General features: G+C 37.4%; 1 protein-coding gene across 1 annotated transcript in view; it reads right to left on the reverse strand.

Annotated features, from left to right (window-relative positions):
* MICU1 (mitochondrial calcium uptake 1) overlaps positions 1-27,590 on the reverse strand; it is a 224,210-nt gene that overhangs the window by 164,752 nt on the left and 31,868 nt on the right. Inside the window, exons 2-4 of the mRNA XM_068547778.1 lie at positions 22,519-22,680; positions 17,871-18,045; positions 5,286-5,448 (exon numbers count right to left, since the gene is read on the reverse strand). Of these exons, the coding sequence (XP_068403879.1) occupies positions 5,286-5,448; positions 17,871-18,045; positions 22,519-22,679 (499 nt within the window). The 5' untranslated portion in view covers position 22,680. The remainder of the gene's footprint in view (positions 1-5,285; positions 5,449-17,870; positions 18,046-22,518; positions 22,681-27,590) is intronic.

The following is a 27,590-nucleotide window of genomic DNA, read 5'->3' on the forward strand; positions in this document are numbered from 1 at the left end:
TGTTTGACCTCAGCTGGGAACATGTACACGGGGTGACTCAAGTTTTTTGCTGCACTGCGCATAACCACAGATGACTGCAAAAGCACCATTAAGTACTGATTATGGGGTTACAAGTAAGTTTTAGTGAGCATGCAAATTTGCAAATACAAAATTTGCAAATAATGAGAACTGACCATATATTCTTTATTCCCTTTTTAAATTGAGGTGAAACTCAAATAACATAAAATAACCATTTTAAAGTGTCCAGTTCAGTGGCATTTACTACGCTCATAGTGTTGCATAACTACCACCTCTACCTAGTACCAAAATATTTTCATCACTCTAAAACAAAAACAAAAACAAGAAAACCCACCTTGTACCCATTAAGCAGTCAGTCATTCCCCCAACCCAGCTGCTGGCAACCAACAACGTGCTTTCTGTCTCTATGGATCTATCTAGATATTTCATACAAATGAAATCATATACCAATATAAAATAAAAATGAAAAAAAAAAAGAAATCATATGATATGTGGCCTTTTGTGTCTGGTTCAGGGTTCATCCACATTTGAATAATATTCCACTGTGTGTATGTATCACAATTTGTTTATCCATTCATCTGTTAAAGGACATTTAGGATGTTTCTACTTTTTGGGTATTGTGAATAGTGCTACTATGAACATTCATATACAAGGACTTGTTTGAGTACCTGTTTTCAATTCTTTTGGGTTTATACTAGTAGTGCAATTGTTGGGTCATATGGTAATTTTTTACTTACATTTCTGAGAAATTGTTTTTCATAGTGGCTGCACCATTTTACATTCTCACCAGCAACATATGAGGGCTTCAATTTCTCCACATCTTCACCAACACTTGTTTGCTTTTAAATTAGAGCCAACCTGTGTGATGGTATATCGTGGTTTTGATTTGGATTTCTCTCGTGACTAATGACATAAGTATCTTTTCATCTGCTTATTGGCCATTTGTATATCTTCTTTGGAGAAATGTTTATTCAAGTCCTTTGTCCATTTGTTAATGGGTTTGTTTAATTTTTTGTTGAGTTGTTAGAGTTCTTTTTCACTTCTGGCAGTTTGTGTATTACTAGGAATTTGTTTCATCTAGGTAATCCAATTTGTTGGAATATAACTGTTCACAGTATTATCTTATAATCCTTTTTATTTCTGTAAAGTAGGTAGTAATGTCCCCACTTTCATTTCTGACTTTAGTTATTGGCTTCTCTTCTCTTTTTTTCTTAGTCAGTCTACCTAAATGTTTCTCAATTTTGTTGATCTTCTTAGAGAGCCAACTTTTTGTTTCATTGATTCTATTGTTTTCTATTCTCCATTTCATTTATCTCTGCATTAACTTTCATTATTTCCTTATTTCAGCTATCTTCGGGTTTTGTTTGTTCTTTTTTTTTAAGTTCCATAAGGTGTAAAGTTAGGAAAGTGATTTGAGAACTTTCTTCTTTTTATTTTATTTTTTTTTAATTTATTTATTATTTATTTATTTTTGGCTGTGTTGGGTCTTCGTTGTGGTGCGCGGGCTTCTCATTGTGGTGCCTTCTCTCACTGCAGAGTACAGGCTCTAGGCGCATGGGCTTCAGTAGTTGTGGCGTGGGGGCTCAGCAGTTGTGGCTCGCAGGCTCTAGAGCGCGGGCTCAGTAGTTGTGGCACACGGGCTTAGTTGCTCCGTGGCATGTGGGATCTTCCCAGACCAGGGTTCGAACCCATGTCCCCTGCATTGGCAGGCGGATTCTTAACCACTGAGCCACCAGGGAAGCCCTATTCTTTTTAAATGTAGGTGTTTACAACTATAAGTTTCCCTCTGACCACTGCTTTTGTAGCATCACATCAGTTTTGCTAAGTTCTGTTTTCTTTTCCATTCATCTCAAAGTATTTTTTAAGTTCTCTTGTGATTTCTTCTTTGAGCCATTGGTTGTTTAAGAATGTATTGTTTAATTTTCACATATTCATAAATTTTCTATTTTTCCTTATGTTATTGATGGATAGTTTCATTCTGTTGTGATCAGAAAAGATATTTTGTATGATTTTAATCTTTTAAAATTTATTAAGATTTGTTTTGTAGCCTAACATATGGTCTATCTGTCTATTCTGGAGAATATTTGATGTGTGCTTGAGAAGAAATATATTCTAATGCTCGAGTAGAGTGTTCTATGCATGTCTAGTAGGTTTAGTTGGTTTACAGTGTTAAGTCTTCTATTTCTTTAAACACCTTCTGACTAAATGATCTATTCATTACTGAAAAAGGGTTATGAAGTCTCCAACCATTATTGTAGAACTATTTCCCCCTTCAATTCTGTCAGTCTTTCACATATTTTGGGGTCTTTCATTTGGTGGGTATATATATTTAGCACTGTTATAACTACTTAATGAACTGACCCTTTTATCAATACACAATGTCCTTCTTTGTCTCTTGCAACAATTTCTTACTTAAAGTCTATTTTGTCTGATATAAGTATAGTCACCTCAACTCTCTTTTGGTTACTATTTGTACCCTTCATTTCCAACCTATTTGTACTCTTTCATTTTCAACCTATTTGTACTCTTTCATTTTCAACCTATTTGTATCTTGGATCTAAAGTGAGTTTCCTGTAGACAATATACAATTAGATCATATTTTTTTCTCCTGTCAGTCTCTGTTTTTTAACTTGTGAGTATACTTTTATATTTAAAGTGATTAAGGATAAGAAAGCACTTGCTTCTTCCATCTTGTTATTTGTTTTCTATATGTCACATCTTTTTTGTCCCTGGATTCCTCCAATCTTGCCTTCTTTTGTGTTTGATTGATTTTTTTCTACTGTACTATTTCTATTTCCTCCTCATTTCCTTTTCTGTATATTTTTTAGTTATTTTCTTAGTGGCTACCCTGAAGAGTACAATTAACATCTTAAATTGAAAATAATCTAGTTTGAATCAACATTAACATATTTAAATTGTTGTTTTACAAATTTGTCTTTTAAACCATACAGGAAAAAAAGGTTGTTAAAAACCAAAAATAAAACAATACTGATATCTCCCTATATAGTTACCTTTACTGGTCTTTATCATTTAAAATTTTTCTTTGTATGACTTTGGTTACTATCCAGTATACTTTCATTTCAGCCTAAAGGATTTCATTTAGCATTTCTTATAGGGAATGTCTACTAGCAACAAACTTCCTCCACTTCTGATTATCTAGAAATGTCTTCATTTCTCCTTCTGGGACTCCTAATATGCATATGTTGGTACACTTGATATTGTCCCACAAGTATCTTAGGCTCTATTCATTTTTATTCATTCTTCTTGCTCTGCTCCTCAGACTGGACATCAATTGACCTATCTGCAAGTTTCTGGTCCTTTTATCTGCCTGCTCAAATCTGTGTTGAACTCTTTCAGTAAATTTTTCATTTTATTTACTTTACTTTTCAGCTCAATAATTTCTACTTGATTCCTTTTGACAGTTTCTATTTCTTTATAGGTATTCTCTATTTATTAATACATAATACTCCCTACTTCCTACAGTTATTTGTCTATGGTTTCCTTTAGCTCTTTGAACATATTTAAGATAGTTGATGTAAAGTCTTTGTCTAGTGAGTGCAACGCCTGGGTTTCCTCAGGAATGGTTTCTGTCAATTTCTTTCTTTTTTTTTCCTATTAATGGGTCATACATTCCTGATTATTGTTGATATGCCATGCAATTTTTTAAATTGAAAATTAGATATTTTGAATATTGCAATGTGGTAATTCTGGAAATCATATTCTCCCTTCTTCCCAGGGTTTGACATGGTAACTTGCTGAGGACCACAGTCATCACTTTGTTTAGTGATTTTTCCAAACTATTTTTGCAAAGATTATATTCCTCATTATGTGTCATCACTGAAGTTTCTGCTCTATTATCTAAGCAGCCATCAAGTGACCTCAGAGATTTCCTTAAATGTTGGAGGCAAAAAGGATGAAAAAACGAAACAAAACAGAACCCAGCTCTCCTAGTGTTTGTAGATTGGCTCTGAGCTAGGGCCTTCTTTTGATGTTTAGCTAGATTCTCCTACAACTCCACCTTAACTTTCACCTCCTTCTTGCATGGAGCACAACTATACAAGCCCACTCAAGTCTTTTCCACGTATGTGTCTGGCCTGAGCATCACTCTGGATTCCCCAGGCAGTAGCCCTTGAAAGCTCTTATTCCCTGAAATGTCTTTATCCTCAGCCTCCTCCTTCAGAGGCTTTTCAGTCTGTCTGCTGCTGGTCCCATCTGCCCTCTCTTGGCCCAATGGCTACAGGTGGTATATGCCTTTAAATTTTTTCAGTAGATGACACCTGGAAAGGTACTTTAGCTTGAGGTGGGTGAAACAAAAGGCAAGCCTTTGTGCTGGTAGCTCAGGAAACTACCAGATGAGTCAAAATGCACAACCACTTTTTTTGGAGAAATAGTCTATATTGCCTCCCAGCGATCTCCCCATCACTAGTAAGCCAAACGAGGAATGGAGGCTGCCATCCTCATGGCTGCTGCTAAGCTGGGAAACAGGGCATGGTAGGCAGGTAAACAAAAGGCCAGGACACTTTCTTTCCAAAATTTAACAGCTTCTTTCTTCATTAAGCAGTTCACTGGTTGCTATAACTTTTTTATTAGATTCCAGTGATCCAAAAAAAGTTGATTCCATCCATTTTGGGCAGCATAATGATTGCTTCAGTGAAAGAATTGATTCTTGAAGCTCCCTACTCTGTCATTTTTTCCACCACGTCTCCCATATACATTTGTAAATAATTACCTTTAACTTACAATATTAAGCCCTTTATTTTCTTTCCTCACAACTTGTTTGTTCGGCCATTTCCTGTAAATGAGACATCCTTTCCTCTATTCTTTGTTTGTCTAACTTATATTCAAATTTAGATGTATTCTCTAGAACCATTCTCTAAACTTCCAGACTGAGTTAAGTGTCCCTTCTTTATACTGCCATAGCACCTGTTCTTTAACAAATCGTCACATTCCTGAAATTACCTGTTACTGTCTCTGTCTATCCCACCAAAGAGTAACTTGACAGCAGTCACATCTGTAATCCATTGCCTTCAGGAACAGTCTAATTACAAGCAGTGACTCTCAGCCAGAGGTGTATAATCTCCTTAGCGCTTTAGATTACAGGCTCCTCTTTTCTACTCCTAAACCCTAGCATAATGCCTAACATTCAGTAGCTACATAGTGAATATAATTATTACATGGACTTATACAGTTTAGGCAACACATAGAGAAACAAAGAAGCATATAAAGAAATAAATATCACAATCTTATTTTTCACTTCAGCAACTTACGTTCTGGTTGTTTTTCATTGGGTGTTATGGATCGCACGAAATCTTGTGGTGTCATAAACACTTCAGATTCACCATGCTCACTGATTACTTTCAAGGTGGCAAAATACCGGAAGATTTTGTCTGGTGTGGAATATGCGCGAATCCTATTCTCATATTCCATCACCTAAAATTGGAAATTCAGAGAGTGTTACTGTATTAAGCATCTCATTTTCATGTATATTCTCTTATTTGGGGGGCAATTTTATATCATTTTTTTCTCTGACTGGATTTTTTATATTAGAAATTACTTGTGTCTCAAACACTTGTGATATACGATTCATACTCCAATTGAGGCAATGCTTGTATAAGTTTTCTTCAGAATTTTGAATATTTTCTAATTTCTTAAATCATTGAAAGCTAGCAAAATTGAAAAATGTCATAGAAGAATTCAAAAGGTCTCAGTAAAAGAGTATAATACCATATATATGGGAGCCTATCATTTTTTAAATACCTAACGAGTTTTTAAAAAGGGACTGATTTTACAGTTTTTACTTCCATGCAATTTCTTGAATTCAAAAACAAAACAGACATGAGACTTCACAGGTCTGAATAGCTAACAGTCCTTCAAACAGAAAGTACATTACACAATAGCACAAAAAAATAAAATTACATATCATGGAAACTCAATTATTAACAGGTCTGAAGCAATAAGACTTTTACTTTTGATTAAAAAATTAGACTTCCAGGGACTTCTCTGGTGGCGCAGTGGATAAGACTGCGATCCCAACGCAGGGGGCGCAGGTTTGATCCCTGGTCAGGGAACTAGATCCCACATGCATGCCGCAACTAAGAGTTCGCATGCCACAACTAAGCAGTCCGTGTGCCACAATTAAGGAGTGGGAAAGCTGTAACTAAGGAGCCCACCTGCCACAACTAAGGAGCCTGCCTGCTGCAACTAGGAGCCAGTGAGCTGCAACTAAGGAGGCTGCCTGCCGCAATTAAGATGCAGCGTGACCAAATTAATTAATTATTAATTAATTTTAAAATGTAGACTTCCAGATAACATTTAAATATAGCATATTTAGAAAAGAGTAGACTTGGGAAGAACACAAGCAAATATTTGAATAGGAACAAAATTATATATGGCATACGTTTAATTAAAAGATTATAATGTTAATATAAAAGCCTGTTTCCTTATCCTGCACCCAAGCCCCCATTCTGTACACGAAACATACAAAATACTGTATCTTCTGCATAATATTCTTCTACAGCCTACACAGTACTTTGGTGAAAAGATGTCTCTCATGCCTGAATTTTATATGTTGAGTTAACCAACATTAAATAGTATCTTATAAATAACTGGTTAGAAAATGTGTCAAGGCAATACGATCTAAAAATCCAGTGAATTCAATGTCTATAAAGCAATTCACTATATTTAAAAAAACATTATTAATGTTTTAGTTTACCTTATTAACACAGCTATTAGTGTAACTGTCATTTCTGGCTAGATGGTCACTTTGAGGTCATTGATGGCAGCTGCTTAAAAATGGTCTCAATTCCACTACGAGATGTGCTTTCAACCAATAAGAAAGGAATGCTAATTTGTAGCTATACATGACAGGAACCTTTCTAATGCTAATTTGCATTAAAGTCTGAATACTGATTTCAGAAAAATTTTCAATAGATTTGGCATGTGGCAAACACACTAGGCAGTCCCTTGGCACAGCAGTCCCCAACCTTTTTGGCATCAGGGACCGCTTTTGTGGAAGACACAAAAAGCTGGGGGGGCAGAGATGGTTCAGGCAGTAATGAGAGCAATGTGGGGGGATGGTTCAGGCGGTAATGCGAGTGATGGTTCAGGCAGTAATGCAAACGACAAGGAGTGGCAGATGAAGCTTCACTCACTCGCCTGCCGCTCACCTCCTGCTGTGAGGCCCGGCTGCTAACAGGCCACAGACTAGTACCAGTCAGTGGCCCGTGGGTTGGGGATCCCTCGCTTAGCAGCCTTAAGACTTAGCTATGAGTCTTAAATCAAAGGCATTTTATATTTAACTACAACTATCTGCTGGGTCATACCAGCTATAGAACAAAAAATAATCGGTTTACAGTATTTAGGGTATGGGCTACAGCTACTGCCAAAGATGGCTTTGTAAACTAAAAAGTCAATCATATATAAGATAAAGATAGAAAAATAACAACTTAAAAGTCAATGATTTACAGACTGAAAATCAGATCCTTGATTGTTACCAAAAAAATATGCTGCTGAATATCATTAATTAGTTTTAGTTTGAAATAATAGGTTGAGGAGATAGACCTTCTCCATTCCCGCACTGGTAAGAGTTTAGTATAGACATACTGTATAGTATATTTTTGCTTTTTTTCACTTAGCAATGTATCTTAAAGACCATATCACACAATTTGATATGGAGCTGCCTCCTTTTAAGTAGTCATGTTAAAGGAACACTAACAACTATTATATAAAGGGTTTAAAATACAGCATCTAAGATAACAAAGGCTTGGAAGCTAAGATATATAGAAAACTGTTGAAGAATTTTAGAACATTTAGCCTGGTGAAAAGATTTACTAAGGAAATTATAATAGTTACATTCAATCATCTACTTAAAACATTCTTGAGTTTCATGTTAAGACAGCTGTCTTCACTAAAACAGCCAGACTTACTTGTATCAAAATTCAGCATTATATTTCCTATATGAAATGCACAAGAGTAGCCAAATAGTAGCTGCAACCAACTACTATGAGAAATGGCAGGGCAGATAGGCTGGGTGGATAGGCCAGGTTGCTGGCACTTCCCAGATCCATGCCTTCAGCCAGCCAGCCAAAACCCCCTCCCCACACCCCCACCCTGTGCCTAGTTACCCTACCCTAATGCCACGCAACACAGTTGGGCTCACACTATCTGCCCTGGGCATTTTACTGCATCCAAGACCCTTGCTCCTACCTGCAGCTGGAGCTCCAGAGACAAGGGTCCTGATCTACCCCCACTGTGAGTCTGCTTGGATGGAGCCTCTCCCAACCCCCATTTTTCATCAGTTTCCCCTGATGGCTTAGGGGGCTCATGTGAAGGGAAGTCAGCACTGAGATGCAGCCTCTGTTTCTGGAGCCTCTTGGAAAGCTCAGAAGATCCCAGAAAGGGCCCAGACCAACTTGGATGAAAGAACCCCCAATCCATCCCCAATATTTGTGCCTGGGAGAAATAGGTCCCTCTCAGCTCTACAGTTCACAGCCCTGACAACTACAACCCCTGGAAAAAAAGTAAAGAACCAACGTCAAGATGAAAGCAGCCAACATGTGGCTTCCAAGGTCAATTCTACTCATGGCCATTCCAGCCTGCAAGAAAGGGAGAAAGGGCATTGAAAAACCTTGTGGGAGATATTACGTGCCAGGTCTAGAAATGGCTAACATCACTTCCATTCAGTGGAAAACTAGCAAACTAGTAATATCCATTAAAAAAGATAAAGTAAAAAATCAGGACTCAGGATCACCTTTAGAAATCTGAAATGGCATGATGTTAACTGACCTAGGGTACACCATGAGCAAAATTTTGTAACCAAAACATGTTATGTTAGAAGAATGCAATGGAAAGAGCAAGGGTTTTAGAGTTACACAGACTTTTATTTGATTCCTTCTATTGTAAGTAACCAGCTATACTACTTTAGACAAGTTACTCAGTTGTTTCAAGCATTAAGTATATATGTATGTAAGTATGTGTGCATACATGTATGTACATATACTATGCCTGGAAGACAGAAAATGCTCAATAAATGTTACTTTCCTTTCATTTTTCATTTGTTCTGTTATGTGTATAGTAAGTAAACTTACTTGGGTTTTCTAGTCACCTAAGTTCCTAAGGATTTTGTTTGGCATATAGAGCATATTTTATGTCTTTTATTATTCATGTTCACCTATCAATCAATTTAAAAGGATTTACAATTGTACTGAACTAAATAATTTGGCTTCTTAATATGAAGATGCCATTCCAAAACCAAAATAGCGACATCAGAAGCTCCTGAACTCCCCATCTCCCATGGATGCACCAAATGTACAGCTATACATGGAGTATTTCCCTCTGAAAGAAATTCAGAAACTAGCTGAACAATGCCTATACATTGGGTCAATGAGAAAGTACCGACATCAAAACTGGTAGGAAAGACTGAGACGCACTCTTGCCATAAATCCCACCTCTAGCACAGTGCCATACAAATGGGAGGGAACTCTCAACCTCCAGCTTCTCCCTGAGCAGTAAAGGGTTTGGATGCTACATCTAGCACCCCAACTTGTAAGACTCCCACTTGAAGGATGGGCCCCCAAAACAACTACTATGAAAGCCAATGGGACTTCCATCCATGAGATCCACAAGACTACAGAAAACAAAGAAACAGTTTTTAACAGGCTCTGGAGAACTCAGAGTCTCTGTTGCCCCAGGGATCAGTGCAGAGGAAGAAGGCAAAAAACACCTACCTCCCAGTCTTCCCTTGAAAAAGGTCTATTTGCACGTATTAAAAGCTGCTGCCGGAAGGTCAGGCTTCTAATTTAGCACACATCTAAGGGCTGGCTGACACCCTCCATGGGGCCTGGGGAAGAGAGTGGATGCCTCATCCAATTTCTCCATCTAGCCTACTCCAAATTGCTAGGATCTCCCTGGAAGGAGCTTGTACACACGTCTGCACCTCAGCTTTATTAGCTGTCATCTGAGGTATAAGTCCCTGAATCACCTGGCTCTGCAAGTCAACAGGGCTTGTGTTCCTGAGTCCCACAGGACTGTAGCAAAAAAAGAAGCAGATTGTAATGGGTGCAGGAGGACAACCCTATGGCTATACACCTGGGCCAAGCTCAGGAGAAGCAGACAAAAACCTCCATCTCCCAGTTTCTCCCTGGAAGGGGCTTAACTAGTTAGTTTCCCAGATGTTGCCTGAAAAGCCAGCTTCCAATCAACATGCATCTAAGTGCTGACTGTGATCCTCTGCTTTGGGACACTGACAAGTCTTGGCACACTCTCAACTACAGGGAGGCACCAAAAACAAAGAAGGCAACTTGGACAATCAAAAAGGTTTTAGAGACAATCAAGAGCTTGGGCCAGGCTGACTGGCAAGGTTCATCTCCTACATGAGACCATTCTGCCAAGACAGGGAGAGATGGCTGTTTCATCTAAGGACTAGAAACCAACACAGAAAGTCTAGGAAAATAAGGAAACAGACAAATATGTTCTCAAAAAAGAACAAGTTAAAACTCCAGAAACAGACCTTAATGAAACAAAGGTAAGTGATTTCCATGATCTAGAGTTCAAAATAACAATTATAAAAAGATACTCACCAAGGTCAGAAGAACAATGCACGAACAAAAAAAGAATTAAAACACAGAGATAGGGACTTCCCTGGCAGTGCAGTGGCTAAGAATCTGCCTGCCAATGCAGGGGACACAGTTTTGATCCCCAGTCCGTGCAGATCCCACATGCCGCAGAGCAACTAAGCCCATGTGCCACAACTACTCAGCCTGCGCTCTAGAGACTGCGAGACACAACTACTGAGCCCGCGTGCCACAACTACTGAAGCCTGCGTGCCTAGAGCCCATGTTCCGCAACAAGAGAAGCCATCGCAGTGAGAAGCCTGCGCACCACAACGAAGAGTAGCTCCCGCTCACCACAACTAGAGAAAGCCCACATGCAGCAACAAAGACCCAATGCAACCAAAAGTAATAAATTAATAAATAAATAAATTTATTAAAAAAACAAACAAAAAAACTCCACAGAGATAGAAATGTACCAAACAGAAATCACAGAACTAAAGAATACAATAATTGAACTGAATAATTCAATAGAAGGGTTCAACAGCAGACTAGATCACATAGAAGAAAGAATAAGTGAACTCAAAGACAAACAGTGGAACTCATACAGAGGAGCCAAAAGAATAGAGAATGAAAGAGAATAAAAATATCTTAAGGGACATATGGAATACCATCAAGTGAACCAAAATACACATTAAAGGGGTCCTAGAAGTAGAAAGAACAAGAAAAAGGGGGCAGAGTGGGAGAGGGTTGGATTGGGAATTGGAGATTAGCAGATGCAAACTGGTATATACAGAATGGATAAACCACAAGGTCCTACTATATAGCACAGGGAACTATATTCAATATCCTGTGATAAACCATAATAGAAAAGAATTTGAAAAAGAATATATATATATATATGTATATGTATATGTATAAATGAGTCACTTTGCTATACAGCAGTAATTAACACATTGTGATTCAACTATACTTCAATAAAAAAATGAATTAAAAATAAAAACTACAAAAAAAGAAAAAGGGGACAGAAGACCTATTCAATGAAATAATGATGAAAATGTCCCTAATCTGGGGAAAGAAACAGATATCCAGATCCAGGAAGCCTATAGAGTTCTAAACAAGATGAATCCAAAAAAACACACACTGTCAAAAGTTAAAGGCAAGGAGAGAATCATAAAAGCAAGAGAAAAGCAACTTGTTATATTCAAAGGAACCTCCCATAATACTATCAGCAAATTTTTTCAGCAGAAACTTTGCAGCCAGAAGGGAAGGGGATGATATATTCAAAGTGCTGAAAGAAGAAAACTGACAACCATGAAAACTCTACCTGGCAAAGTTATGATTCAGCATTGAAAAAGAAATAAAGACTTTTCCAGATAAGCAAAAGCTGAGGGAGCTGCATCAACACTAGACCAATCTTACAAGAAATGTTAAAGAGCTAATTAATTCCTCAAACTGAAACAAAAATGTAATAATTATTAACAGGAAAACATATCAAGATATAAAACTCACTGGTAAAGGTAAATATATTCAGAATGCTCTAATTTTTAATAGTAGTGGGTAAATCACTTCTAACTCTAATATGAAAGGTAAAAGGAAAAAGTATTAAAATAATTACAATAATTTTACAATGGACATACAATATAAAAAATATAAATTGTGATATGAAAAACAAAATATGGGGGGGAGTATATAAATATAGAGTTTTTGTATATGTTGGAAGTTATCAGCTTAAAATACACTGTTATAAATATAAGATGCTTTATGTAAACCCCATGGTACAAACAAAGCAAAAGCCTATACTGGAAACAGAAAAGACTAAAAGAAATCTAAGCATATCATTGCAAAAAATCAAGTCACAAAGGAAGAGAATAAGAGAGGAATAAAAGGACAGAGGAATTACAAAACACCAAGAAAACAAATAACAAAATAGCAATCATAAGTCCATATTCATCAACAATTACCTTAAATGTAAATGGACTAAACTCTAAAATCAAAGACACAGAGTGACTAAATGAATAAAAAAAAAAATCCAACTATATGCTGCCTACAAGAGACTCACTTCAGCTTTAAGGACACACCCAGACTGGAGCGAAATACTGGAAAAAGATATTCCATGAAAACAGAAGCTGAAAGAAATCAGGGGTAGGTAAATTTATATCAGAAAAAATAAACTTTAAGCCAAAGACTATAACAAGAGACAAGAAAGAGAATAATATAATTATACAAGATCAATTCATAAGGAGGATAAAACATTTGTAAACAGTTTTATACCCAACATGAGAGAACCTAAATTTATAAAGCAAATATTAATAGAACTGAAGGGGGAAAAAGACAGCAATATAATAATAGTAGGGAACTTTGATATCCCATTTTGAACTGATCATCTGAATAGAAAATAAATGAGGAAACATTGGACTTGAACTACATTTTAGACCAGATGAACTCGAAGACATGTACAAAAAATTCCATTCAAAAGCAGCAGAATATACATTATTCTCAAGTGCACATGGGACCCTCTCCAGGAGAGATCACATGTTAGGTCACAAAGCAAGGCTTTATAAATTTAAGAAGATTGAAATCATATCAAGTATCTTTTTTTGACCATAATGGTATCCAACTAAAGTTCAACTACAGAAAGAAGAAAACTAGAAAATTCAAAAATATGTGCAGATTAAACAACACATTCCTGAAAAACCAACGGGTCGAGGAAGAAATGAAAACAGAAATTAAGAAGTATCTTGAGAGGAATGAAAGTGGAAACACAAAATATCAAAACATAGTATGCAGCAAAAGCAGTTTTAAAAGGAAATTCACAGCAATAAATGCCTACATTAAGAAAGAAGATTCTTAGATTGGAAGAATCAATATTGTCAAAATGCCTATACTACCCAAGGCAATGTACAGATCCAATGCAATCCCTATCAAATTACCAATGGCATTTTTCACAGAACTAGTACAAAAAATTTTTACATTTATATGGAGACACAAAAGACCTGTGTGGAGACACAAAAGACAGAGCTGGAGGAATCAGGCTCCCTAACTTCAGGCTATACTACAAAGCCACAGTACTCAAAACAGTGTGGTACTGGCACAAAAACAGAAATATAGATCAATGGAACAGGACAGACAACCCAGAAGTAAACCCACACACCTATGGTCAATTAATCTATGACAAAGGAGGCAAGAATATACAATGGAGAAAAAACAGTCTCTTCAGTAAGTGGTACTGGGAAAACTGGACAGCTACATGTAAAAGAATTAAATCAGAACATTCTCTTAACACCATACACGAAAATAAACTCAAAATGGATTAAAGAGCTAAATGTAACACTGGACACTATAAAACTCTTAGAGAAAAACATAGGCAGAACACTCTTTGACATAAATTGCAGCAATATCTTTTTTGATCCACCTCCTAGAGTAATAAAAATAAAAACAAAAATAAACAAATGGGACCTAGTTAAACTTAAAAGCTTCTGCACAACAAAGGAAACCATAAACAAAACAAAAAGAAAACCCACAGAATGGAAGAAAATATTTGCAAACAAAGCGACCAACCGGAGATTAAGCTCCAAAATATACAAAGAGCTCATTCAGCTCTGTCAAAAAAACAAACAGGGAATTCCCTGGTGGTCCAGGGGTCAGGACTCCACACTTTCACTGCCAAGGGCACAGGTTCAATCCCTGATTGGGGAACTAAGATCCTGCAAGCCGCATGGCATGAGGAAAAATAAAAAATAAAAAATAAAAAAATGGGTGGAAGATCTAAATAGACGTTTCTCCAAAGAAGACATACAGATGGCCAAAAAGCAAATGAAAAATGCTCAACATCACTAATTATCAGAGAACCGCAAATCAAAACTACAATGAGGACCTCATACCAGTCAGAATGGCCATCATCAAAAAGTCCACAAACAATAAATGCTGGAGAGGGTGTGGAGAAAAGAGAACCCTACTACGCTGTTGGTGGGAATATAAATTAGTACAGCCACTACGGAGAACAGTATGGAAGTTCCTTAAAAAACTAAAAATAGAGCTACCATATGATCCAGTAATCCCACTCCTGGGCATATATCTGGAGAAAACCATGGTTTGAAAGAATACTCGCACCCCAATGTTCACTGCAGCGCTGTTTACAATAGCCAAGACATGGAAGCAACCTAAATGTCCATCGACAGATGAATGGATAAAGAAGATGTGGAACATATACACAAGGGAATATTACTAAGCCATGAAAAAGAATGAAATAATGCCACTGGCAGCAACATGGATGGACGTGGAGATTATCATACTAAGTGAAGTAAGTCAGACAGAGAAAGACAAATATCATTGATATCACTTATATGTGGACTCTAAAAAAAAATGACACAAATGAACTTATTTACAAAACAGATTCATAGACTTAGAGAACAAACTTATGGTTACCAGCGGGGAAGGGCTGGGGGGAGGGAGAGACTGGGAGTTTGGAATTGACATGTACACACTGCTATATTTAAAATAGATAACCAACAGGGACCTACTGTATAGCATAGGGAACTCTTCTCAATATTCTGTACTAACCTAAATGGGAAAAGAATTTGAAAAAGAGTAGATACTTGTATATGTATAACTGAATCACTTGCTGTACACCTGAAAGTAACACAACATTGTTAATCAACTATACTCCAATATAAAATAAAATTTTTTTTAAAAAGATAAGAGATAACAAGTGTTGGTGAGGGTATGGAGAAAAGGGAACACTTTTGCACTGTTGGTGGGAACATAAATTGATTCAGTCACTAGGGAAAACAGTATGGAGGTTCCTCAAGAAATTAAAAATAGAACTACCAGGCTTCCCTGGGGGCGCAGTGGTTGAGAATCCGCCTGCCAATGCAGGAGACACGGGTTCGAGCCATGATCCGGGAATATTCCACATACTGCGGAGCAACTAAGCCCGTGTGCCACAACTACTGAGCCTGTGCTCTAGAGCCTGCGAGCCACAAATACTGAAGCCCGCATGCCTAGAGCCCGTGCTCTGCAACAAGAGAAGCGACCACAATGAGAAGCCCACGCACCGCAATGAAGACCCAACACAGCCAAAAATAAATAAAATAAATAAATTTATAAATTAAAAAAAATAGAACCATATGACCCAATAATCCAGCTTCTGGGTGTATATCCAAAGGAAATGAAATCAGCATCTCAAAGAGATATCTGTACTCCATGTTCATTGCAGCACTGTTCACAATTGCCAAGGTACGGTAACAACTTATGTGTCCATCATGCAATCTCAAGGGACTCCAAAGACCCAAAATAATTTTGAAAAAGAAGAACAAAGTTGGAGGACTCCAACCTCCTGATTTCAAAACTTATTACAGTCATAAGAAGAATGTGGTACTGGCATAAAGACAATCATATAGAGCAGACAAATAGAAAAGAAAGCCCAGAAATAAACCCTCAGACACACCATCAAATGATTTTGACAAGGGTGCCACAACCGTTCAATGGAGAAAGGACAGCCTTTTCAACAAATGATGTTGGGAAAATTGGATACCCACATGCAAAAAAATGAAGCTGGGGGCTTCCATAGTAGTCCAGTGCTTAAGACACAGCGCTTCCACTGCAGGCATGTGGGTTCAATCCCTGGTCAGGGAAATTCTGCGTGCCACAAGGTGTGGCCAAAAAAAAATTTTTTTTCTTAATTAAACAAAATTCTTAAAAACGGGATATGGCTTCCCTGGTGGCGCAGTGGTTCACAATCTGCCTGCCAATGCAGGGGACATAGGTTCGAGCCCTGGTCCGCTAAGATCCCACATACCGTGGAGCAACTAAGCCCATATGCCACAACCAGTGAGCCTGCGCTCTAGAGCCCGCGAGCCACGACTACTCAGCCCACGTGCCACAACTATTGAAGCCCGCACGCCTAGAGCCCATGCTCCGCAACAAGAGAAGCCAACGCAGTGAGAAGCCCACGCACCGCAACAAAGAGTAGCCCCCGCTTGCCACAACTAGAGAAAGCCTGCACACAGCAACGAAGACCCAACACAGCCAAAAATAAATAAATTAAAAAAAAAAAAAAAAGAAAACGGGATAGAAAAAGAGTACGTTTTTAAATAGGTTCTTGGGGAGACAAAATGACACATGGAATGGTTACCCATTCACTGAGACTTTAGTGAAAGAAATAAGAACTATTTCAGATACAGATTAGAAAGGTTTTATAACTCTGGGAGCTACTAATTAAGTAAATTACACTGATAGCTTTCATTTTTTCTGTGAAGCGTAAGATATAGTCATCTGCTAAGCAGAAAGCGGGAGCAGAAAATGGAAGATTCAAAAATAAACATTTATTTGGGTCATTTTTGCCCAACACTGTAAAATGTAAAGTTTGACTATAAGTGAAGCTGATTGTGCAAGATAAATTTGAACCTTCCTCAAATTCACTCAGGGCAAAAGATTAAATAAATGTATCATTTTGGAAAAAATGGCATGATAGATAATTAACTTGTGATACATAACTTTTGTTCAAATTCAGTTTAATCAGAAGTGGATTTGGAAATGAGAAGACATATTTAATAGCTTCATCCAAATAAACAGAAGATCCAAGTTTCTCAAATTTCTCTTGCTTGCAATTATACACCCCCCCAACACACACAAAGTAACTCAAATTATCTTGTTGCATTGATTAGCTATATTTTAGCAAGTAAAGGTAATTCCCTGAATTTCAATGTTAACATGCAAAATGTCTAAGAAATTAAGCCTTTTGCCTTTTCATCACTGGTCTGCTGAATTCAAATGCCCAATATCATAGGCATTATTACAGAGGAGCTAAACGTTTCTCAGGTAAAACTGTATAACAGCATATTGTGTTAAAGATATAAAATGCCTGAATTATGTTGAGTTTATGCTGTCCTCAAAATTAGTTGATTTTTTGGAAATATTTATATATTTCCAAAGAGATTTTATTCTGCCTTTACAATTTGGCATCATGACAAATCAGTATATCACAGACTCAACTTCACATATATGAAAACATTCAGCATCAGAAAGATCTAAAAAGCAATAATCACCTCAGGTGGTTGAATTGAAAGAACAAAGAAAATACATGCTAATCCTGATTACCAGTCCTAGGTCCTTTTCACCATCCCAATTAACTTCACATTCAAAGAGTACATTTGCCTTAGAACATGACGGAAAACAGCAAAGAGGTGAATAACTTCAAAGTGAATATAAACCATCTGAAATATATGATAAAAGACTCAACAGCATTATTCTAAAATAGAATTAACTATAGTTTTAATTAATTTATAAGACTGTGTTCCATACTTTTCTGTCTCTGAATCCGGAACGTTTCTTCTTTTTCTCTTCTGGATAAGGCTCAAGACAAACACCTGAAGCCTTTTTTTCGTGGTTACAATCTTCCCCTTCTTCTTTACTCTTCCTTTTATCACCAAGTTCACTCTTTAGGTTGTTTACAGATGGTGGAGATTGTGCAAGGGCCCTGGATATGCAAAAAAAAAAAAAAAATCTATCAATGAAGGAGGTCCATCATATTAAACAAATAAAGATTTTCAGATAAAGCTTAGCAGGAGCAACAGCAATGAAATTCGTGAAAAGTTCTACATGAAAAGGTTCCTCAAAAAATTAAAAATAGGGGCTTCCCTGGTGGCGCAGTGGTTGAGAATCTGCCTGCCAATGCAGGGCACACGGGTTCGAGCCCTGGTCTGGGAAGATCCCACATGCCGCGGAGCAACTGGGCCCATGAGCCACAACTACTGAGCCTGCCCATCTGGAGCCTGTGCTCTGCAACAAGACTGGCCACGACAGTAAGAGGCCCACGCACCGCGATGAAGAGTGGCCCCCGCTCGCTGCAACTAGAGAAAACCCTCGCACAGAAACGAAGACCCAACACAGCCAAAAAGATAATAATAATAATAAATAATAAATAAATAAATTTTTTTTAAAAATATTAAAAATAGAACTAACATATGATCCAGCAATCCCACTTCTGGTTATATATCCAAAAGAATTGAAAGCAGGGTCATTCAGAGATTTTTGCACACTCATGTTAATAGCAGCATTATTCACAACAGCTAAAACATGGAAGCAACCCAAATGTATATCGATAGATAAATGGATAAAGGGAATATGGTATATCTGTATAATAGAATAATATTCAGCCTTAAATAAAAAGGATATGACACCAAAAGCACAGGCAACAAACAAAAACAGGCAGGATTACGTGACACTAAAAACCTTCAGCAGAGCAAAGGAAATAATCAACAAAATGAAAAGACCATCTACACAATGGAAGAAAATATTTGCAAACCATATATTTAATAAAGGGTTAATATTTAAAATGTATAAAAGGAACTCTTACAACACAATAGCAACAAAATAAATAACTTGATTAAAGGTGCTCAACATCAATAATCATCAGGGAAATGCAAATCAAAACCACCATGAGATATCACCTCACACCTGGTAGGATGGCTTTGCTCAAAAACAAACAAACAAACAAACAAACAAATAACAAAACAAAAACCCAAAAGATAACAAGTGTAGGCAAGCATGTGGAGAAAAGGGATGCCTGGTACACTGTAGGTGGGAAAGTAAATTGATACAGCCACTATGGAAAACAGTATGGAGGATACTCAAAAAACTAACAATAGAATATGTTAGTTTTCTAACTAGAATATGATTAAGCAATCCCACTTCTGGTTACACATCACAAGGAACTGAAATCAGGATCTCAAAGAGATATATACACTCTCACGTTCAGTACAGTATTATTCACAGTAGCCAAGATGTGGGAGAAACCTAAATTTCTATCAATCAACACAGAATTTGCAAACGAAGTGACTGACATGGGATTAATCTCCAAACCATACAAACAGCTCATGCAGCTCACTATCAAAAACACAAACAACCCGGGACTTCCTGGAGGTCCAGTGGTTAAGACTCTCTGCTTCCATCACAGGGGGCAGGCACGGGTTCAATCCCTGGTCAGGAAACTGAGATCCCACAGGCCACGTGGTGGGGAGAAAAAAAAAAAGTATCTCTTTAAAAAAAACAAACAGCTCAAGCAAAAAATGGGCAGAAGATCTAAAGAGACATTTCTCCAAAGAAAACATCCAGATGGGCAGCAGACACACGAAAAGATCCTCAACATCACTAATTATTAGAGAAATGAATATCAAAACTACAATGAGGTATCACCTCACACTGGTCAGAATGGCCATCATCAAAAAACCTACAAACAATAAATGCTGGAGAAGGTGTGGAGGAAAGGAAACCCTCCTACACTGTTGGTGGGAATGTAAATTGGTACAGCCACTATGGAGAACAGTATGGAGATTCCTTAAAAAACTAAAACTAGAGCTACCATATGATCCAGCAATCCCACTCCTGGGCATATATCTGGAGAAAACCATAATTCGAAAGGATACATGCACCCCAATGTTCACTGCAGCACTATTTACAATAGCCAAGACATGGAAGCAACCTAAATGTCCATTGACAGAGGAATGGATAAAGAAGATGTGGTACACATATACAATGAAATATTACTCAGCCATGAAAAAGAACAAAATAATGCCATTTGCAGCGACATGGATGGACCTACAGATTGTCATACTGAGTGAAGTAAGTCAGACAGAGAAAGACAAATATCATATGATACCGCTTGTATGTGGAATCTAAAAAAAAGGGTACAAATGAACCTATTTACAAAACAGAAATTGAGTCACAGATGTAGAAAACAAACTTATGGTTACCAAGGGGGAAAGTAGGGAAAGGCATAAATTGGGAGACTGGGACTGACATATACACACTACTATATATAAAATAGATAATTAATAAGAACCTACTGTATAAAACTGAAGTATAGTTGATGTACAGTAAGTTACAGGTATACAATACAGTGATTCACAATTTTTAAAGATTATACTGCAGGATGATGAATTTTATGTTATACATATTTTTTACCACAACAACAACAAAAATGCACTGAAAGAAGAAATGTGAGACCAAAAGAATCACAAACAGGTATTTAGATAAAAACTTGCACTTCTACATGAAGACAAATCATCTGATGGGCTTCCCATGTTCATCCTATTATGAACAGCAAGAAAAAAACTGAATGTTCAGTAAAGGCCCCTTGGGCTAACTAGAAATTGAAACTGATAATCTATTCTATAAAGATTTTTCCTACTTACTCAGCCAAGGTAATGACTCTATTCCTTCAACCTCCTACACTATTTAGTGACTGAACCTTAACATGTAATTTAGGCTGGTTTTACAAGACCTTCACTGTGCTTACCACCCTCTGGTTTAGCGAAAAGGACTAAAGGCATTACTAAGACTCTACTGGCAAAATTTGTAGAGGCCCTCCAAATACCTTGGCCAAAGCATTGTCATTGGTCCTTCTAAATCTCAGATCCACCCCTTTTGGAACTCATAAACTCTCACCCTTTGAAACAGTCACAGGATGCCCAATGCACTTGTCTCCTGCTTCTTCTGACCTACAAATGATAAAAGAAGAGATACTCTAATATTCCAAAGACCTAATTGCTTCTATTAAAAATAATCATGCTTTGGTAAAGCAATCTTTTCACAGTGCACTCTTTGGAGATGAAGACCTTAAGCATCACACCTTGCACCTGGAGATTCTGTCTACTGGAAAAGACATCTCCAGAAGAACTCTCTTCAAGCTTGCTGGAGAGGCCTCTATCGGGTACTGCTAACCAACCCTTGTGCTGCCAAACTCCAAGGAAGAGACTATTAGATTCACATCACAAACCTAAAGAAAGCGCCAAACCCTGACTGGACCTGCACGTCATCTGGTGACCTGAAACCAAAGATTTCCTGAAATTGAAGGAGACAACATCTGATGAGACAGCTATCCCAAGATATCTGGACAAGCCTGTTGGAAATGTGTTGCCAAAACCTTTAATGATGACAATGTTTCAGATGATTTCCAACGTCTATGATCTTGGTAACAGTGAACTTCAGATAAAACGTGCATGAGAGTTCTCCCTCTTACACCTCCTTGTTACTCAAATGTGACCTCAACAGGTTTCCAATCTGTGCACTTCCTCTCCAACGTCAGACATTAGATCCAGGAAAGTTCCTCCCTGGCACTGAAATATGAAAACTCACTGACAGTAGAAAACCTGGTTCTTTTTTTTTTTTTTTTTTTTAAAGAAATTCGCATTCTTATTTATTGATTGATTGATTGATTGATTGCTGTGTTGGGTCTTCGTTTCTGTGCGAGGGCTTTCTCTAGTTGTGGCAAGCGGGGACCACTCTTCATCGCGTTGCGCGGGCCTCTCACTATCGCGGCCTCTCCTGTTGCGGAGCACAGGCTCCAGACGCGCAGGCTCAGTAATTGTGGCTCACGGGGCCCAGTTGCTCCGCGGCATGTGGGATCTTCCCAGACCAGGGCTCGAACCCGTGTCCCCTGCATTAGCAGGCAGACTCTCAACCACTGCGCCACCAGGGAAGCCCCAAAAACCTGGTTCTTGATCAGCAATGCTTTCAGAGAAAGATCTTGGTCAAAAGGGGAAAATGTAAAAAATTAATAAACAGAAACCTCAATTAGAGCCAGGGGGAGCTCTCACACTCTGTAATGATAGCAGAGCCCAACAGGAAGAAGAAAGACACCTCTTCTTTCCTGACAAGGACTCAGCCAATAAAAAGCCATGGACTCTGTTTATTATACCCCTCCCAACTTCTTTTTCACCCTATAAAAGACAGGCAGACCTTGAAGCAGAATATTTCCTATTTGTTGCTTTGACATGATAGCTTAATTCCCTGAAACATCTCATTTCATAGACAAATATTATCAGTGCCAAATGATTTAGCAAAGAAATTCTGATACAAAGTCAAGCCAGAAATCAATCCCTTTTAGATAACAGAGACAACTGGAAGAATAAAAGTACATGCAGGAACAGGATGCTCAGATAACACTCACCTCTTCCACAAGAGACCAGTACTTGCAGTTACTGCAGATGCTCCAAGAAAAGCCACCATCATCAGCCGTCGCCTGATCTGGGTGGGCTGTGATGCTCTATGGTACCATCGAGAGCCCACTGCCAGCTCTGCTAATGCAGAAATAGAGTTAAGACGAAACATCCTGTGGACAAAAAGTAGAAATGTTATTCCTAGTTGGTGGCAGTGACAGTGATGATGATGATAATAACAGTATTAACATCACCAACAAATACTAAGTACTTAATGGCAGACAGTATTCTAAACACTTGGCAATACTATGTATTATCCCATTTAATCCTCAGAACAATCAGATGAGAAAAGTACTACTACTTATAAACCTTATATATCAGTCAAGGTACAATTAGAAGAAACCACATGGTAATTTGAACAGGGAAAATTTAATATAAAGCATTATTAATTACAACAGGCAATTAAGTACCAAGGGGTAAAGAGACATTAGATACAGGGAGCAGTCACTACTTAAAGGGCTGCTGCAGAGCAACAAAAAAGGAATAAATCTGTAAACGGGCCACTCCCAACAGGGTTGAGATCCGGACACTCTGGTGAGGACGCAGCCATGGATGTCTGAGAAATTTACTAAAGTGCTACACCAAAAGAACTCACTGTAAGGCCATCTGCAGGTGACTGAAGGAGAAACAGACATTTCTTCTTGATTAGATGACTTTTTGTAGTGGCAGTTCATTCAAATCACACAAAGTATCCATACTTCTCCCGTTTGATTTTCTCAAAGCATAGTTTATTTCTTCCTGATTTAAATTACCTTGCACTTTGTATGTATATCCACATATTCATGTATTTGTTCATACATAACTTTGCCTCCCCGCAACCCTCAATATACACAATTGCTTCTGAGCTTCCTTTAAGGCCAAAATTATTCTTTTCCTCTTTGAAAACACACAGTCTAACATAGAGCCTGTTACATTACAGCTGCTTAAAATATTTAACTATTTTACTTTAATATGAAAAATGTCAAGTTGCAAATTATACAGGTACTGGCTCGGAACATTTACGTACATTTCTCAACCCCAAGACACTAAGAAAACTATATCTTTTATTGTTTGGGTTCAGGTCAAGTTAGACTATTTAGCTGTCTCCTAACATCACCGAGGTGGTTACTGATTCTTCTCTGGGACCTATACCTATAATCTCTTAAGTAAACCTTTCTCCTAGCCTCCTTCATTCAACCTAGGTCCACTGCCAAAGTTGGAGCTAAATCTTGCCCTTAAAGATAAAGTGGGAAATAATTAATTTTTTCTCCTATATGCTATGACCTAAGCTTCAGCACCACAATTCTTACATCCCTTCCAATCCTAGAAATCACCTCATTTTATTGCACATACTCTAGCAAATTCCAGCACCAAGGAGACTGTCTTTTATGTTTTCTTCCAACCGTCAACTTCTGATTCATTTTAAAATTAACATTTTCCAAACCCACAAATGCATTCATACGTAGCACTGCTTTCGTCTGTAACAAAGACAAGCACAACTAAAACATTCATATCTGGAGAAAACATTATTCATCACTGACAACAGAAAGAAAAGAGCATTTGAAAGTTCTCAATGTGAAAGACAAATAACATAACCAATTCAAAAGCTGGACTAGGCAAGGGGTATAAGGCTGGAAGAAAAGTTTACAACATCTGATCAGATATGGAGAATATATAAATGATCAAATAGGAAAGCTGTGATCACTTGAGAAGATCCTTTGAATGCTGCACTGAGAATTTTGATCACATATACAACAAACAGGGAGCCACTGAAGTCCTTAAAAGGAAAACAACATGATGCAAACATTTTTAAAAGAATTCCAATCTATCTAATAGCAGTGAATAGAATAAACTACAAAGAACCATAGGCAGAGAGAGCTAACAGGGAAGTAATGAGTACAGTCAGAGGCAGCTAATAACCAAAACTATTGTGATGAGCACCTAGATCAGGATGGTTAAGTATAGAAACCAAAAATAAAATAAAATAAAATTTTCCAAAGAGAAACAAAACTATCAGATATCAGTGTTTGACACACATCAATATCTAACTGCATTGGAATTCCCTGGTGGTCCAGTGGTTAGGACTCTGCACTCTCACTGCTGAGCACCCGGGTTCAATCCCTGGTTGGGGAACTGAGATCCTGCAAGTCGTGTGGTGTGGCAAAAAAAAAAAAAAAAAAAAAAAATCTAACTGCATAGAAGATGTGGAAGACAAAAAGGGGAAAGAAATTAAAATAATGACAACACTAAGGAATATGGTAGAAAGTGAAATGGAATAGGAATCCAATGACCCAAGATCTAGTCTCAACTCTACTACTAAACAGTTGTGCACAAAGGAAGTACATCTCTCCTCCTCAGAGAAGAGTATACCCATTGATGAGAGAACTACCTACAGGAGCTTTAGGGCTTCTTTCATCTCTTTAATGGTCCCATACCTCTGGTGAAAAAAGGTATGGCAAAATTTAATCTACTTCAACTGGGGGGGAGGGACTAAGACCATATCATATATTCAAGATTTATTAGCTTTGAGAATCCATACCTGTATGCTATGGCTCCAGAGGATTTTAAAGTTTGGAGGTTCTGAGTTATACTAACATTCCACTTACATTTGATGTTGTAATTCAAATGTTACTGTCTACATCTCATTTCACCACTGGTTTTAATCTCATTCCCCAAAGTACACATCAATATATATATCTAGTCATCTACTCTAGTGTAATTTCCAATAGATGCCAAGTAAACAGAGGAAAAAAATTATCCCACTGAGAACAGGCTCTATTATAATTTAATTCTCAGCTTTGTACTGAAGAAATAGTGTAACTAGGTGAATGTGTTAATTTTTGATGAGAGACCGTTTAAACAGATTTAAGGAGATCAGCTTTCCAACTGAGTCTGGAAAACTGAATAGGCCAACTGGCAGCAGTTATGCAGTAATGAAGATTAACATGCAGATTTATGACATGGATTAAATTAAATCAAAACCAGTGCATTTTTCTCCTTCCTATCAGTCCCCATCCTTCTCCCAAAAAAAGGCATGCCTCTAAAAAATAGCTTTGATTGCAACTGAAAAAAGATGAAGAGGTATTTCTAATCAAGAAATGTCAAGAGAAGCAAGTAAAAGATAATCTTGTTACCAAAGAAAAGCATTATCTATCCAACAAGAAACAGAACAAGTTGTTTTTTTAAAAAAAACAAAAAACAAAAAAACCTGTAACAGTATATCACTGCTGTGTTTCTATATCTATTATTTTTAAACTATCATGCTTAATGTATTGCTTTTGGTAACTTTCAAAGGGTCACAGAACCAGAAAATCACTTAATTCAACATCCTTATTTTAAAGGTGAAGCAACTAAGATCTAGATAAGTTATGTAGTTTACTCATAGCTAATTAGTACAAAAACCTACAATAGATCCCAAAATTCTTGATTCCCAAATAAATAACATAAGGGGGGGAAACCTTTTCAAAACTGTTCCCAGAAAAATAAATATAATAGCCACACTTCAAAAGGAGATCAAGTGTCCAATTACAGAAAGATAAACAATGTTATAATGACAGAATACAATGTAGTATAAATATTAAAAATGATAACCATTAAAAAGTATTAAAATATTATTTCACAAAATAACAGAAAGTTGGGCTAAAGATATAAAAAGACAGTTGAAAAACAGAAGTAAACATGGCTCTATAATCTATGAAGATACTTAATATCACATAATAAGACATGCATATTAAAACTATACTGACAAACTGTTTTTCACTCATTAAGCTGGCAAAATCCAAAAGTTTTAAAACATACTAGTTGGCAATGCTGTAGAAATGGCACTGCTGAGGAATGTGTAAATTGGTACAATCTACAGAGGGCAATTTGGTAATATCCATCAAAATCACCTATATAAATTGCATATATTGACCCAGCAATTCCACTTCTGATATAATACGCTATTGATATACTTGCACACCTTTGAAACTACACACGCACACATTCATTGCAACATGGTTTGTAACAAACAGCAAAAGACTAAAAACCACCCCAGTGATCACCAAGAGAGAACTGGTTAAACTATGATAAATATCAACATATACAAGGCAATACCACATAGCAATAAAAAGAAAATGAAAAAACTATGTATAGATTTAGAAAGATTCTCAAAACATACTGTTATCTTAATAAAGCAAGGTGTGGGACAACATATATAGTATGCTACCTTTCATGTAAAAAGAGGGGAAACAAGAATGCATATTTGTATGTTCTTATTAATTAATTCTGGAAGGACACACAAAATAGTAATAGCAATAGTGCCAGCGGGGGTGGGAGATGGGTGAGATATGAGACAGGGAGATTTTTTTTTTAACATCTTTATTGGACTATAATTGCTTTACACTGGTGTGTTAGTTTCTGCTTTAGAACAAAGTGAATCAGCTATACATATACATATATACCTATATCTCCTCCCTCTTGAGTCTCCCTCCCACCCTCCCTATCCTGCCCCTCTAGGTAGTCACAAAGCACCGAGCTGATCTCCCTGTGCTATGCGGCTGCTTCCCACTAGCTATCTATTTTACATTTGGTAGTATATACAAGTCCATGCCACTCTCCCACTTCGTCCCAGCTTACCCTTCCCTCTCCCCATGTCCTCAAGTCCATTCTCTACATCTGCGTCTTTATTCCTGGGCTGCCCCTAGGTTCTTCAGAACCTTTTTTTTTTTTTAAAGATTCCACATATATGTGTTAGCATACAGTATTTGTTTTTCTCTTTCTGACTTACTTCACTCTGTATGACAGACTCTAGGTCCACCCACCTCATTACAAATAACTCAATTTCGTTTCTTTTTATGGCTGAGTAATATTGCATTGTATATATGTGCCACATCTTCTTTATCCATTCATCTGTCAATGACTCTTTTTGAATTATGGTTTTCTCAGGGTATATGCCCAGTAGTGGGATTGCTGGGTCATATGGTAATTCTATTTTTAGTTTTTTAAGGAACCTCCATACTGTTCTCCATAGTGGCTGTATCAATTTACATTCCCACCAACAGTG

Source organism: Eschrichtius robustus, chromosome 7 (genome assembly GCF_028021215.1).
Source record: "Eschrichtius robustus isolate mEscRob2 chromosome 7, mEscRob2.pri, whole genome shotgun sequence".
NCBI classification, from domain to species: domain Eukaryota; kingdom Metazoa; phylum Chordata; class Mammalia; order Artiodactyla; family Eschrichtiidae; genus Eschrichtius; species Eschrichtius robustus.